This window comes from Lampetra fluviatilis, chromosome 61, assembly GCF_964198595.1.
Source record: "Lampetra fluviatilis chromosome 61, kcLamFluv1.1, whole genome shotgun sequence".
NCBI lineage: Eukaryota > Metazoa > Chordata > Hyperoartia > Petromyzontiformes > Petromyzontidae > Lampetra > Lampetra fluviatilis.
Window position 1 is genome coordinate 4482773 of NC_136335.1, and position 17500 is coordinate 4500272.

Sequence of the window (17500 nt, forward strand, 5' to 3'; positions counted from 1 at the left end):
CAGACACACGCACACAGACACACGCACACACGGGCACACACGCGCATAGACACACACGCGCGCACACAGACACACGCACACAGACACACGCACACACGGGCACACACGCGCGCACAGACACACGCACACACGCGCGCACAGACACACACGCGTGCACAGACACACACGTGCACACACTTGCGCACACATGTGCGCACACAGACACACGCACACACGGGCGTGCACGCGTGCGCACAGACACACACGTGCACACACTTGCGCACACATGCGCGCACACAGACACACGCACACACGCTGGCACAACGCGCTTAGACGCACGCGCACACAGGCACACACACCGATACCAATACCCGCTATTCGCCACTAAGTGACGGTGACGTCACCACTGCGCATGTGCCAGGCCTGTGTGTGCACAGGCACACACACACAGACGCACAAAGACAAAGATGCCCCGTATAGCCTTCACAGACTGTAGGGGCAAGTGCTGTTAGCGAGCACCAATGAAGGCCGGAACGGCACACGAATGAGGGGGTGGGTGGCCAGCACCACGCCCGACCGCCTTTGTCTCCCCAGTGGCGATGTTTACACACCGCACCAGGTACTCGTTTAAGGCTGAGTCGACCTAGGGGAGGCCCATGACCGGTTCAGATAATCGTCACTGGTGTTGGCCGTGAGCGGGAATCGAACCCGGGTCGCCAGGTTCATAGCACAGCGCGCTAACCGCTACACCACCGCTGCCCACAGACGCACGCACACACACACATACACGCAGACGCACGCACACACACACATACACGCAGACGCACGCACACACACACATACACGCAGACGCACGCACACACACACATACACGCAGACGCACGCACACACACACATACACGCAGACGCACGCACACACACACATACACGCAGACGCACGCACACACACACATACACGCAGACGCACGCACACACACACATACACGCAGACGCACGCACACACACACATACACGCAGACGCACGCACACACATACACGCAGATGCACGCACACACACACATACACGCAGACGCACGCACACACACACATACACGCAGACGCACGCACACACACACATACACGCAGACGCACGCACACACACACATACACGCAGACGCACGCACACACACACATACACGCAGACGCACGCACACACACATAATACACGCAGACGCACGCACACACACACATACACGCAGACGCACGCACATACACGCAGACGCACGCACGCACACACACACACATACACGCAGACGCACACACACACACGCAGATGCACACACGCAGACGCACGCACACACACACACACGCAGACGCACGCACATACACGCAGACGCACGCACCCACGGACGCACGCACACACACACACGCAGACGCACGCACGCACACACACACACGCAGACGCACGCACATACACGCAGACGCACGCACACACACACGGACTCACGCACACACACACATACACGCAGACGCACGCACACACACATGCAGACGCACGCACATACACGCAGACGCACGCACACACACACGGACTCACGCACACACACACATACACGCAGACGCACGCACGCACACACACATGCAGACGCACGCACATACACGCAGACGCACGCACACACACACGGACTCACGCACACACACACATACACGCAGACGCACGCACGCACACACACATGCAGACGCACGCACATACACGCAGACGCACGCACACACACACGGACGCACACACACACGCAGACGCACGCACATACACGCAGACGCGCGCACACACACACATACACGCAGACGCACGCACACACACACACACGCAGACGCACGCACACACATGCAGACGCACGCACACACACGCAGACGCACGCACACACACACGCAGACGCACGCACACACACACGGACGCACGCACACACACACGCAGACGCACGCACACACACGCAGACGCACGCACACACACACACACATACACGCAGACGCACGCACACACACACGGACGCACGCACACACACGCAGACGCACGCACACACACACATACACGCAGACGCACGCACACACACACATACACGCAGACGCACGCACACACACGCAGACGCACACACACACGCAGACGCACTTACACACACACGGACGCACGCACACACACACGCAGACGCACGCACACACGGACGCACGCACACACACACGCAGACGCACGCACACACACACGGACGCACGCACACACACGCAGACGCACACACACGCATACACGCAGACGCACGCACACACACACGGACGCACGCACACACACGCAGACGCACGCACACACACACGGACGCACGCACACACACGCAGACGCACGCACACACACACATACACGCAGACGCACGCACACACACACATACACGCAGACGCACGCACACACACGCAGACGCACACACACACGCAGACGCACTCACACACACACGGACGCACGCACACACACACGCAGACGCACGCACACACACACGGACGCACGCACACACACACGCAGACGCACGCACACACACACGGACGCACGCACACACACGCAGACGCACGCACGGACACAGACGGACCCGCTTTGGTCGTGTTTTGAGTGTGCGCCGCGTGTGCGTGTGGCTCCCAGGTGGGCAACGTGGGCCAGTGTAACTACTCCGCATCCAAGGCCGGCGTAGAGGGCCTCACCAAGTCGACCGCGAAGGAGCTCGCACGGTGAGTCGCAATAAACGACTGAAACTAAATAATCTTCTTGGTTCTTTCGGTAAAGTCACGTAGAAGGGAAGTAATAAAATAATAAAAATAAAACACAATAAAATAAAATAATTCTCACGACGTTTCGGCTACAACGCAAGCAGCCGTCTTCAGGTGAAGATGAATTCCTGCAGTCACGAAAGCTTTAAATCGAAAAATGAAACTAAATCCTGTTTTTTTTTATCAAGCCAGGTAAGGTCCACTGAATGATGTAGTTCGTTTTTTCAGAAGTGACCTGACCATCACGAATGATTGCCCAACAAAGTGGCTGATTTTAAATTTCGATTTAAAGCTTTCGTGACTGCAGGGATTCATCTTCTTGGTTCTTTCGGTAAAGTCACGTAGAAGGGAAGTAATGAAATAATAAAAATAAAACATAATAAAATTTCGATTTAAGGGCTTTCGTGACTGCAGGGATTCATCTTCTTGGTTCTTTCGGTAAAGTCACGTAGAAGGGAAGTAATGAAATAATAAAAATAAAACATAATAAAATTTCGATTTAAAGCTTTCGTGACTGCAGGGATTCATCTTCTTGGTTCTTTCGGTAAATTCACGTAGAAGGGAAGTAATAAAATAATAAAAATAAAACATAATAAAATAATTCTCACGACGTTTCGGCCACAACGCAAGCAGCCGTCCTCAGGTGAAAACCAGGTCTGTCGAGGCGACAGCGTCTGAATGAAACAGCACCACGCTTGGAGCATATATTTAAGCTGGGTTGGAAGGGGGGGGAAGGGCGCCTTGATCATCGTGTGGAAACTGATAGCAGCCAAATATTCTGCAACGCGTGATGTTGATTCTGAATGTGGAAGGAGGACCCGAGGTAAAATCCACGCGACCACGGGGAGAGAGAGAGACACGCAAACTACAAATATACAGCAGCAGCAGGCATCAGGGTCAGGATCTAAATCACGACCTCCTGTACACCAGGCGAGGTAGTTAACATCTCCTAGCCACCGTGGTGATGATGAGAGACACGCAAACTCCAAATATACAACAAGCATCATCAGGGTCTGGATTGAACCCACGACCTCCTGTACACCAGGCGAGGTAGTTAACATCTCCTAGCCACCGTGGTGATGATGAGAGACACGCAAACTCCAAATATACAACAAGCATCATCAGGGTCTGGATTGAACCCACGACCTCCTGCACACCAGGCGAGGTAGTTAACATCTCCTAGCCACCGTGATGATGATGAGAGAGAGACACGCAAACTCCAAATATACAACAAGCATCATCAGGGTCTGGATTGAACCCACGACCTCCTGCACACCAGGCGAGGTAGTCAACATCTCCTAGCCACCGTGATGATGATGAGAGAGAGAGACACGCAAACTCCACATATACAACAGGCCTCATCAGGGTCGGGATCGAACCCACGACCTCCTGTACACCAGGCGAGGTAGTTAACATCTCCTAGCCACCGTGATGATGATGAGAGAGAGAGACACACAAACTCCACATATACAACAGGCCTCATCAGGGTCGGGATCGAACCCACGACCTCCTGCACACCAGGCGAGGTAATTAACATCTCACTACTCAAGCAATGTGTGGTGGCTCCACCTCACACGGTGGGGTTTTGCGAAATCCTGACCCTGACGACGCCTGTACATTTGCAACGTGCGCGTTCTCCCCGCGGTCGTGTGGATCCACGGCGTTCAGGGTGTTTGCCTGCTGCTAGAAATGTCCACACGACTAAGATGACGATTATCCCATGCTCGTTGGGCTGTCATTTGCGACAGCCAGGTTCCGCTTCTGAAAAAAGAGCTAGACAGCTTCGTGGGCCTGACCTGGTACAATAAAAAACTAGTTTCGTTTTATGATAATTGTTTTTTTACCCTTCTATCTGGTAATAAAACTGACACCTTTTTTTACAAGGAGTCATGTTTGCATAGACCACAATACCTGCGGTCATAATGCAAACAAAACACATAACTCTGATAATGTATGCACTGTCCTTGAAGTTGATTGGTCCACACCCGAGACAGCTTTCCTTAGAGCCTAGTCTCACATGGGTTGGACCAGATGACGCCAAAAGGCGCACAACTCAAAGACAATGCACCATCAGAGTATGAGAGCTCTGGGTTAAGCATTTACACCATTGGAACCTCATTTGCCAGTAAAAAATATGATAATTGGTGAGGCTAGGCTCTAAGGAAAGCTGTCTCGGGTGTGGACCAATCAACGTCAAGGACAGTGCATACATTATCAGAGTTATGTTTTTTGTTTGCATTATGGCTGCAGGTATTGTGGTCTATGCAAACATGACTCCTTGTAAAAAAGGTGTCAGTTTTGTTACCAGATAGAAGGGTAAAAAAAAATTATCATATTTTTTACTGGCAAATGAGGTTCCAATGGTAGTTTAGTTTTAGTTTATTGCAACTCTCTGCTGCACAGCTGAGTCGGCGATTGCCCCGGCAAACATTTGCAGCAGCGTCTCTAAAGCGCACTCTCCTCCGCCAGGGGCCGTTTGCCTGGCAACGCTGACTCGGCATTGTAGCGAGAAACGTCGCTGTAGGGCCTAGGCCATCTGTGGGTTGTGGTCCGTCTCTGTGATTGTGATCTGGTTTCTGTGATTGTTATCTGGTTTCTGTCTGCCTGTGATTGTGATCCGTCTCTGTGATTGTTATCTGGTTTCTGTCTGCCTGTGATTGTGATCCGTCTCTGTGATTGTTATCTGGTTTCTGTCTGCCTGTGATTGTGGTCCGTCTCTGTGATTGTGGTCCGTCTCTGTGATTGTGATCTGGTTTCTGTGATTGCGATCTGGTTTCTGTCTGCCTGTAGTTGTGGTCCGTTTCTGTGATTGTGATCTGGTTTCTGTCTGCCTGTGATTGTGATCCGTCTCTGTGATTGTTTTCTGGTTTCTGTCTGCCTGTGATTGTGGTCCGTCTCTGTGATTGTGGTCCGTCTCTGTGATTGTGATCTGGTTTCTGTGATTGCGATCTGGTTTCTGTCTGCCTGTAGTTGTGGTCCGTCTCTGTGATTGTGATCTGGTTTCTGTCTGCCTGTGATTGTGATCCGTCTCTGTGGTTGTGATCCATCTCTGTGATTGTGGTCCGTCTCTGCGATTGTGATCTGGTTTCTGTCTGCCTGTGATTGTGATCCGTCTCTGTGGTTGTGATCCATCTCTGTGATTGTGGTCCGTCTCTGTGGTTGTGATCCATCTCTGTGATTGTGATCCGTCTCTGTGATTGTGATCTGGCTCTGTCTGGGGGGATCTTTGTCTTCGATCCGTCATCTCCGTCTTTGTGATTGTGATCCGTCTCTGTGATTGTGATCCGTCTCTGTGATTGTGATCTGGCTCTGTCTGGGGGGATCTTTGTCTTCGATCCGTCATCTCCGTCTTTGTGATTGTGATCCGTCTCTGTGATTGTGATCCGTCTCTGTGATTGTGATCTGGCTCTGTCTGGGGGGATCTTTGTCTTCGATCCGTCATCTCCGTCTTTGTGATTGTGATCTGTCTCTGTGATTGTGATCCGTCTCTGTGATTGTGATCCGGCTCTGTCTGGGGGGATCTTTGTCTTCGATCCGTCGTCTCCGTCTCTGTCCCCGTGACAGGTTTGGGATCCGCTGCAACGCAGTGCTGCCCGGGTTCATCGAGACGCCCATGACTGCCGGGATTCCCCCCAAGGTCATGGAGAAGGTGAGGGGCTCGTCGTAGCCGTCCGGGGGCCCCAGGCCATCAGCAGGATCAGCAGGATGTGAGGTGGAGGGAGGGGGAGGAGGGGGGAGAGAATTGAACGAAAAGCTCCGTTTCATTCCGTGCGCCGGGAAGCGTGCCGACCGCGCACTCCACACATGGACAGCTCGCGCTTGCGGATCGAGGGGGCTACAACGCACACGGCACGGGCTGGAGGAGATGTGGAGCTGATGTGGTACAGGAGGACGTGGAGCTGAGTGGACTTGCCGATGACTGGTACCAGCGGTGTCAAGATCGGCCTCTGCGGAGGAGGCTCGTGAAGGACGCTACTGGGCAGTTGGAGGCAGTCGCCCTCCAACAACAACGGAGGGCGGAGGAGCGACGCTCACAACAACGAGCGGAGCGCCGGGTGGCTAAAGCACAGCAAGTTGGTACAGTAGGGGGCAGAGGTGGTGCATCAGCCAGTCATCTCGGTCAGTCGACCCGTGGCACCTGCTGGGTCTGCCCCGTGACCTCCTGCCAGCGGGCGTTCGACACTTCATGTGGCCTCAAGGTGCACTTGGCCTGGCACAAGCGTTGCGGTGACGTCACCGCCACTTAGTGGCGAATGGCGGTTGTTGTTGTTGAGTGTGGGTGAGTGTGGGTGATGATGTGGGTGAGTGTGGGTGAGTGTGGGTGATGATGTGGGTGAGTGTGGGTGATGATGTTGGTGAGTGTGGGTGATGATGTGGGTGATGATGTGGGTGAGTGTGGGTGATGATGTGGGTGAGTGTGGGTGATGATGTGGATGAGTGTGGGTGATGATGTGGGTGAATGTGGGTGATGATGTGGGTGAGTGTGGGTGATGGTGTGGGTGATGATGTGTGTGATGATGTGGGTGATGATGTGGGTGATGATGTGGGTGAGTGTGGGTGAGGATGTGGGTGAGGATGTGCGTGATGGTGTGGGTGATGATGTGGGTGATGATGTGGCTGAGTGTGGGTGAGTGTGGGTGAGTGTGGGTGATGATGTGGGTGAGGATGTGCGTGATGGCGTGGGTGATGATGTGGGTGATGGTGTGGGTGATGATGTGGCTGAGTGTGGGTGAGTGTGGGTGAGGATGTGGGTGAGGATGTGGGTGATGATGTGGGTGATGGTGTGGGTGATGATGTGGGTGATGGTGTGCGTGATGGTGTGCGTGATGGTGTGGGTGATGGTGTGGGTGAGTGTGGGTGATGATGTGGCTGAGTGTGGGTGATGATGTGGGTGATGGTGTGGGTGATGATGTGGGTGATGGTGTGGGTGAGTGTGGGTGATGATGTGGGTGATGATGTGGGTGGGTGTGGGTGCGTGTGGGTGAGTTTGGGTGATGATGTGGGTGATGATTTGGCTGAGTGTAGGTGAGGGTGGGTGAGTGTGGATGATGATGTGGGTGATGATGTGGGTGAGTGTGAGTGAGTGTGGGTGATGATGTGGGTGATGATGTGGGTGACGATGTGGGTGACGATGTGGGTGAGTGTGGGTGAGTGTGGGTGATGATGTGGGTGAGTGTGGGTGATGATGTGGGTGAGTGTGGGTGAGTGTGGGTGAGTGTAGGTGAATGTAGGTGAATGTGGGCGATGGCGTTGGTGAGTGTGGGTGATGATGTGGGTGATGATGTGGGTGACGATGTGGGTGACGATGTGGGTGAGTGTGGGTGAGTGTGAGTGATGATGTGAGCGAGCGAGCGGTGTTCTCGTAGTCGTGTCTCTGAGTAACCCCCTCGACGCTGTTGCAGCTCATCGCCGCTGTGCCGATGAGACGCATGGGGACGCCTGAAGGTGATGATGCCAGCACGTGTGACACAGTGTGGCGTGACGCGGTGCAGTGCGGGGTGATGTGGTGTGACGTGGTGTAAAGTGGTGCAGGGTGGTGTAACGTGGTGTGACAGTGTGGCGTGGTGTGGCGTGGTGGGACGCAGTGTGGCGTGGTGTGACGTAGTGTGACACGGTGTGACGTGGTTTGGTGCGGTGTAACGTGGTGTGACGCAGTGATGTGCAGTGTGACGCTTTTTTTGGGGGGGCTAGCCATCGAACAAACAAGCATCGCACGCTTTCAGATGCGTTTCTGCGGCCGTCTGGAACGCTCTTCCCTTCCGATATTAGGAAGCCACTGGAGTTATGCACTTTTAAATCATCTTCATTGAGAACTCATTTCTCTCGAACTGCTTCTTGCTTGGTTTGTTGTCCTTCCCCCCGCACCTCCGATTGGCGCGGTTGGAAACATTCACCGTGAAAGAAGTTCCACATGAACACTCACATCTGTGGCGTGATGGTGATGTGCGGTGTAGAGTGGCGTGTTTTACTGGTAGGAATGAAGTGGACCAGCCACCAATAGATTATTTCGTCCGTCCGTCCGTGTAGCAACATGGCCCCCTACTGCAAACACTTGGCAGGACCCTACAAAAACCTTTAGACTCAGTGACGCTTTCCTGGCTAAACAAGTGTAACATTCCCTTATAATTCCCTGAGATAGCTTTTAATTAAAACATTTCAATTCAAAATCAACTCACAGCGGCCTAAAGCCTACAGCTAGGCCTAAAGCCTAGAACTAGGCCTCAAACTCTCCCTTCGTATCGTACCCCCGCGTGTGTGAAAGGGAGTTAATGTTTAACAATGTTACATTCCCTGATGTTTTAAAATAGAAACATTTACATTTAAAGCTTTTACATTAATAATTCAAACATTTAAATTACAAATTAACTCACAGCGGCCTAACGCCTACAGCTAGGCCTAAAGCCTAAAACTAGGCCTCAAACTCTCCCTTCGTATCGTACCCCCGCGTGTGTGAAAGGGAGTTAATGTTTAACAATGTTACATTCCCTGATGTTTTAAAATAGAAACATTTACATTTAAAGCTTTTACATTAATAATTCAAACATTTAAATTACAAATTAACTCACAGCGGCCTAACGGCTACAGCTAGGCCTAAAGCCTAGAACTAGGCCTCACACTCTCCCTTCGTATCGTCCGATTAGGTGTAGCAACATGGCCCCCTACTGCAAACACTTGGCAGGACCCTACAAAAACCTTTAGACTCAGTGAGGCTTTCCTGGCTAAACAAGTGTCATAATACATGATGTTTATATTATTTGGTTATTCGTTCCTACCAGCCCACCCCGCAGGGTCCTGTTAGCAGAGTGTGTGTTGAGCTGGGGAGCGGTGGTGTAGCGGTGATCACGCTGCCCTATGAAAACCTCCGACCCGAGTTCTATGACGATGATCTGAACCGGTCTTAGACCTCCCCTAGGTCAACTCGGCCTCAAATGAGTACCTGGTGCAATGTGTAAACATCGCCACTGGGGAGACAAAGGCGGCCGGGCGTGGTGCTGGCCACCCCAACCGCTTCGTGTGCCGTGCCGGCCTTGATGGGGCCTACTCGCGAACAGCACTTGCTCCGAAACTTCCTAAAGGCTAAACGGGGGATCTTTGTCTTTGTGTTTGTTTGTGTGTACAGGTGTATGTTTGTGTGTACAGGTGTATGTTTGTGTGTACAGGTGTATGTTTGTGTGTACAGGTGTATGTTTGTGTGTACAGGTGTATGTTTGTGTGTACAGGTGTATGTTTGTGTGTACAGGTGTATGTTTGTGTGTACAGGTGTATGTTTGTGTGTACAGGTGTTTGTTTGTGTGTACAGGTGTATGTTTGTGTGTACAGGTGTTTGTTTGTGTGTACAGGTGTATGTTTGTGTGTACAGGTGTATGTTTGTGTGTACAGGTGTTTGTTTGTGTGTACAGGTGTATGTTTGTGTGTACAGGTGTTTGTTTGTGTGTACAGGTGTATGTTTGTGTGTACAGGTGTATGTTTGTGTGTGCAGGTGTATGTTTGTTTGTGCAGGTGTATGTTTGTGTGTACAGGTGTTTGTTTGTGTGTACAGGTGTTTGTTTGTGTGTACAGGTGTATGTTTGTGTGTACAGGTGTATGTTTGTGTGTACAGGTGTATGTTTGTGTGTACAGGTGTTTGTTTGTGTGTACAGGTGTATGTTTGTGTGTACAGGTGTATGTTTGTGTGTACAGGTGTTTGTTTGTGTGTACAGGTGTATGTTTGTGTGTACAGGTGTATGTTTGTGTGTACAGGTGTATGTTTGTGTGTCAGTCATCTCAGTCAGTCAACCCGTGGCGCCTGGGTCTGTCACGTGACCTCCTGCCAGGCAACGCCTGGGCCTGGCACAAGCGTCGTCGTGACGTCACCGCCACTTAGTGGCAAATGGCGGCTTTTGTTGTTGTTGTCAACTGTTGTGGGGAGCGGTGGTGCAGCGGTTAGCGCTACGCCGCGCTACGAACCCGGCGACCCGAGTTCGATTCCCGCTCACGGCCAACACCGGTGACGATTATCTGAACCGGTCCCGGGCCTCCCCTAGGTCGACTCAGCCTCAAATGAGTACCTGGTTGCGATGTGTAAACATCGCCACTGGGGAGACAAAGGCGGTCGGGCGTGGTGCTGGCCACCCACCCCCTCGTGTGCCGTGCCGGCCTTCATAGGTGCTCGCTAACAGCACTTGCCCCTTCAGCCTCTTAAGGCTACACGGGGGACCTTTGTCTTTATCTTTGTTGTCAACTGTGTCTTTACAGAAGTAGCAGACGTCTGTGCCTTCCTGGCATCCGATGACAGTCGCTACATAACGGGGGTCAGCCTGGAGGTCACAGGTACATTGCCACACACACACAGACAAAGATCTCCCGTGTAGCCTCAACAGACTGTTGGGGCAAGTGCTGTTTGCGAGCAGCACCTATGAATGCCGACATTGCACACGAGGGGGTGGGCGGCCAACACCACACCCGGCCGCCTTTGTCTCCCCAGTGGCGAAGATCACACACCGCACCAGGTACTCATTTGAGTACAAAGACGTACACACACCACGCACGCACACAAAGACGTACACACACCACGCACGCACACAAACACGTACACACACCACACACGCACACAAAGACGTACACACACCACACACGCACACAAAGACGTACACACACCACGCACGCACACAAAGTCGTACACACACCACACACGCACACAAAGACGTACACACACCACACCGCACACAAGACGTACACACACCACACACGCACACAAAGACGTACACACACCACGCACGCACACAAAGACGTACACACACCACGCACGCACACAAAGACGTACACACACCACACACGCACACAAAGACGTACACACACCACGCACGCACACAAAGACGTACACACACCACACACGCACACAAAGACGTACACACACCACGCACGCACACAAAGACGTACACACACCACGCACGCACACAAAGACGTACACACACCACGCACGCACACAAAGACTTGCACACACCACACACGCACACAAAGACGTACACACACCACGCACGCACACAAAGACGTACACACACCACACACGCACACAAAGACGTACACACACCACGCACGCACACAAAGACTTGCACACACCACACACGCACACAAAGACGTACACACACCACACACGCACACAAAGACGTACACACACCACACACGCACACAAAGACGTACACACACCACACACGCACACAAGACGTACACACACCACGCACGCACACAAAGACGTACACACACCACGCACGCACACAAAGACGTACACACACCACGCACGCACACAAAGACTTGCACACACCACACACGCACACAAAGACGTACACACACCACGCACGCACACAAAGACGTACACACACCACGCACGCACACAAAGACGTACACACACCACGCACGCACACAAAGACGTACACACACCACGCACGCACACAAAGACTTGCACACACCACACACGCACACAAAGACGTACACACACCACGCACGCACACAAAGACGTACACACACCACGCACGCACACAAAGACATACACACACCACACACGCACACAAAGACGTACACACACCACACACGCACACAAAGACGTACACACACCACACACGCACACAAGACGTACACACACCACGCACGCACACAAAGACGTACACACACCACGCACGCACACAAAGACGTACACACACCACGCACGCACACAAAGACGTACACACACCACGCACGCACACAAAGACTTGCACACACCACACACGCACACAAAGACGTACACACACCACGCACGCACACAAAGACGTACACACACCACGCACGCACACAAAGACGTACACACACCACGCACGCACACAAAGACGTACACACACCACGCACGCACACAAAGACTTGCACACACCACACACGCACACAAAGACGTACACACACCACGCACGCACACAAAGACGTACACACACCACACACGCACACAAAGACGTACACACACCACGCACGCACACAAAGACGTACACACACCACGCACGCACACAAAGGCGTACACACACCACACACGCACACAAAGACGTACACACACCACGCACGCACACAAAGACGTACACACACCACACACGCACACAAAGACATACAAATGAGTTCCTGCTGCGGTGTGTTGACATCGACACTAAGGAGACAAAGGCGGCCGGGCGTGGTGCTGGCCACCCACCCCCTCGTGTGCCGTTCTGGCCTTCATAGGTGCTTGCTAACAGCACTTGCCCCTGCAATCTGTTAAGGCTACGTGGGGGATCTTTGTCTTTGTGTCTGTGTGCAGGTGGCCTCTTCCTGTGATGCAGCTGGGAGCCCAGGCCACTGCGACCGGATCAAATCGTAGAACGTTAACAACGAATTATTCAATTATGTGACGGTTTCTTAAACCCCTAAGTCGTTAATTCACTTACGCGAGCCCACAGTTGGGTGCGACGAAACAGCGAATTCTTGAATCTATGCGTGCGGAGCCCGGAGGGTCATCACCCCCTCTGTATAGGGCGCCACGGTGGCTAGGAGATGTTACCGACCTCGCCTGGTGTACAGGAGGTCGCGGGTTCGATCCCAACCCCGACGCCTGCTGCTGTATATTTGGAGTTTGCGTGTCTCTCTCTCTCATCATCATCACGGTGGCTAGGAGATGTTGACTACCTCGCCTGGTGTACAGGAGGTCGCGGGTTCGATCCCGACCCCGACGCCTGCTGCTGTATATTTGGAGTTTGCGTGTCTCTCTCTCTCATCATCATCACGGTGGCTAGGAGATGTTGACTACCTCGCCTGGTGTACAGGAGGTCGCGGGTTCGATCCCAACCCCGACGCCTGCTGCTGTTATATGTGGAGCGTCCACGCTCTCCCCGTGGTCGCGTGGATTTTTCTCCGGGTCCTCCCGTTTTTGCCCTCCACATTTCGATTCGGCGTCACACGCTCGGAGTGTGTTGTGGCTGCCGCTATGAATTTCCACTTGGTGGAGTTTGCCTTTTGTGAGGGTCAGGTCGCGTCTGAAAAAGATCTACACATTTCAGTGGGCCCTGACCTGGTCAAACTAAAATAAACAGTTTAGTTTTATCTCGATTTGAAGTTTTCGTGACTGCAGGGAGCCACGCTCTTCGGTTCTTTCGATAAAGTCACGTGGGTAGAAAATAAAATCAATTAAATCACGACGTTTTGTCCACTTCAGCAATTGTTTATTGCTGTGGTTGTCCCACCGGATGACGGACGCTTGTGTTGCGCCCGAAACGTCGTGATTTAATTAATTTTATTTTATAACTACGTGACTTTACCGAAAGACCCAAAGAGTATAGTTTAGTTTTATAATTAGTTTATGCGGCGGCCGCGGTGTTGGAAGTTTCCTCTCTCTCCGGCTACCTGCCCACGAGAAGCTCTGAACCTCCATCGCCGATGGACTTCTTGACGGCCAAACAAGTTCAAGTTTCAAGTTTCATTCATTAGGCATTCGGTGTAGCCCCTTGAGCCACGCGGCTCTTGAGTCGGGTGCAACCGCGACAAACAAAACATGAGCAGAGAACATCTCAAAGCGACGACACGCAACAGAAACATCCTGGATGAAGCAGCGAATCTTCCAGAAGAAAAAAACCCACCTATTACAACGCTGCGTGCAAAAATCCCACAAACCCCTTCTTGAATGAGAGCCTTGAGACTCGGCGAGGAATTCCCCACCCCCCCTTCCCCACCGGGTGAACTGAATGACATCGTTATTAGCACTACTGCCCTCTGCAATGTTCGAAGAGCGTTCATCTATTTTCGTTGTAAAATGTCATTGGGTCACTTGTTCTGAGGTCATGCCCATGACGATACATTTCCTAAGAAGGCCCCAGGGCAGTTGCGTTGGTACCTCGTGTGCTGCCGAGTGTCGCGTGAGAAAAACACACGTGCATCCGTCCCGTGCCCTTCTGGATAGCCTCATCGGTTGTGGTGTACAAGGTAGCGAGATGCCGCCCGAAAAGACGAATCGATGAATTTCGATTTGAAGCTTTCGTGACTGGCAGGGATCCATATTCTCCGTTCTTTCGGTAAAGTCGTCACGTAGAAGGGAAACGTTAAAATAATAAAAAAATATAAAACAATCAAATTCTCACGACGTTTCGATTGCAACACAAGCAATCATCATCAGGTGTGAAATCCACAGCAAGACAATTTTGATTTAAAGTTTTCGTGACTGCAGGGATTCATCTTCTTGGTTCTTTCGGTAAAGTCGTCACGTAGAAGGGAAGTAATAAAATAATAAAAATAAAACAATACAATCATAAAATAATAAAAATGTATTAAATAATCAAAATATAATCCAATAAAATAATAAAAATATAAAACAATTAAATATAAAATTTCTATTTAAAGCTTTCGTGACTGCAGGGATTCATCTTCTTGGTTCTTTCGGTAAAGTCGTCACGTAGAAGGGAAGTAATAAAATAATAAAAATCTAAAACAATAAAATTCTCACGACGTTTTGACTGCAACACAAGCCACGGCGAGAAAATTTGAAAACAGTTTCCTTGCAGTGGTCTTCACACCTGATGACGCTTGCTTGTGTTGCGATCGAAACGTCGTGAGAATTTTATTTTTTCTCTTCTACGTGACTTTACTGAAAGAACCAAGAATAAGACTTCGTAATTCATATTTGTGGGTCAAGATCTCGTGTGTTCGCGTGCGTGCGTGTGTGTGTGTGTGCCTTTGGGCCCTCCTCCACCCGACACAGCCAGTCAATAAAATTGATGATCATACGCGCCGATAATTGACGACTGCTTCTTCAGCACCACAGATGTTGACTACCTCGCCTGGTGTGCAGGAGGTCGTGGATTCGATCCCGACCCTGACGCCTGCTGCTGTATATTTGGAGTTTCTGTGTGAGTGAGTGTGTGTGTGAGTGTGTGTGTGTGCGTGTGTGTGTGAGTGTGTGAGTGAGTGTGTGAGTGAGTGAGTGAGTGTGTGTGTGAGTGAGTGTGTGTGAGTGAGTGTGTGTGTGTGTGTGTGAGTGTGTGTGAGTGAGTGTGTGTGTGAGTGAGTGTGTGTGTGAGTGTGTGTGTGAGGGCTCGCCTTCCCATCAACCAGAGGCGAGGAGTGGTGGTCGTGGTTACTTATGCCCCCACCGAAGACGAACATCCGTGGAGGGATGCAGGCAAAGCCGATGAGTCAAACGCTTTCTATGACCTCCTGTCACAGGTGCTGGCTAAAGTGGCCACTCGGGACAGAGTCATCTTGTTGGGTGACTTCAATGCCCGAGTTGGTCATGATGCTGGCACCTGGTCTGGAGTGATTGGAAGGCATGGGCCAGATCAGCTCAATAATAACGGTAGGAGGCTGCTAGATTTTTGTGCAGCCCATGGGCTTGTAATTACCAACACGCTCTTCCGGCATCGGCGCATCCACACAACATCATGGATACATGCCGGGTCCAAGCAAGAACATCTGCTGGACTACATAGTGACGGACCAGCGGATGCGAGCCCATGTCCTTGACACCAGGACCTATCGTGGAGCTGATCTGACCTCTGACCATCGACTAGTCATCTGTAAGATGCGCCTGCCATTCTTCCACTCCGGTGGTGGGTGTACACCCAGGACCCCATTCCAACCAAAAGTGGCCTGGTCTCAGCTAGCTGATGAAAGTTGCAAGCGAGAATTTCATCATCGCTTGCAGCTGGGGTTGGCATCGTCCCCCACTCCACCTGATGTCGAGGGTAAATGGGCGAGGTTTAAGACTGTGACTCATGCAGCTGCAATGGCTGCTTTGGGTACGCGGTCCAGACCTCCCCAGAAACCCTGGCTGACGGAGGAGGTGTTCAGGTTAATTGAGAAAAAGCGACAGGCGCACTCTCATCGCCTACAGCATCCCACGTCAGAGAATGAGGAGGTTTACCGCAGCCTTCGCTCGGAGGTTCGGAGAGCCGTGAGGCGCTGTAAGGATGGGTGGTGGTCGCGGGTTGCTGAGGAGATGGAGTCTGCCTCAGTGGCCCGCGATCACAAATCACTATTTAACTCCATCAAAAAAGTAACCTGCAGCGCCACACCTATTACCATCATTAGAGGAAAAAACGGTGATCCAATCTCCGACCCCCAGGAACAGGTTTGCAGATTTGCTGAGCATTTCTGTGAGGTCCTGGGGGAGGGAAAATCTCTCAGCCAGGAAAACATCATGGCACAAAGTGGGGATAACCCTGCTGAGGCTGCGGTGCCTCAAATATTGGAAGAGGTCACCCCCTGTGAGTGGCTGGCTGAGGTGCCAGCTGTTGAGGAAGTACTGAGGGCGATCCGGAGTCTGAGACCAGGGAAGGCACCGGGCAGAGATGATCTCCCAAGCGAAATGCTGAGGGAGGGTGGCGTTTGTGCACAGACTGCCCTACATGACATCATAACAACAGTCTGGACCACTGGACGGGTTCCGCAGGACTGGAAGGATGCCCTGGTGGTCCCCCTCTTTAAGAAGGGGGACCATACCGACTGTAACAACTACAGGGGCATCTCACTCCTCAGTGTGCCGGGTAAGGTCCTGGCAAGGATTATTCAACATCGCCTTGCTAGGCACGCTGAGGAGAGGCTTGAGGAGCCCCAATGCGGTTTCAGGAAAGGGCGGTCCTGCACAGATGCCATATTTTCTGTCCGTCTGCTACAGCAGAGGTGTAGGGAATTCCAAAAATACCTACATCTCTGCTTTATTGACCTGGTCAAGGCCTATGATACCATCAGTAGGACTGGGCTCTGGGTTGTTCTTCGTGCTTTCGGAG

The 17500-nt window shown here is 51.9% G+C and overlaps 1 protein-coding gene across 1 annotated transcript in view; it reads left to right on the forward strand.

The window, feature by feature from the left end:
• Positions 1-15483, forward strand: part of HSD17B8 (hydroxysteroid 17-beta dehydrogenase 8) — a 32693-nt gene extending 17210 nt beyond the window's left edge. Inside the window, exons 5-9 of the mRNA XM_078881531.1 lie at positions 2636-2721; positions 6325-6409; positions 8163-8205; positions 10996-11070; positions 13049-15483. Of these exons, the coding sequence (XP_078737657.1) occupies positions 2636-2721; positions 6325-6409; positions 8163-8205; positions 10996-11070; positions 13049-13065 (306 nt within the window). The 3' untranslated portion in view covers positions 13066-15483. The remainder of the gene's footprint in view (positions 1-2635; positions 2722-6324; positions 6410-8162; positions 8206-10995; positions 11071-13048) is intronic.
• The last annotated feature ends 2017 nt before the right edge of the window (positions 15484-17500 follow it).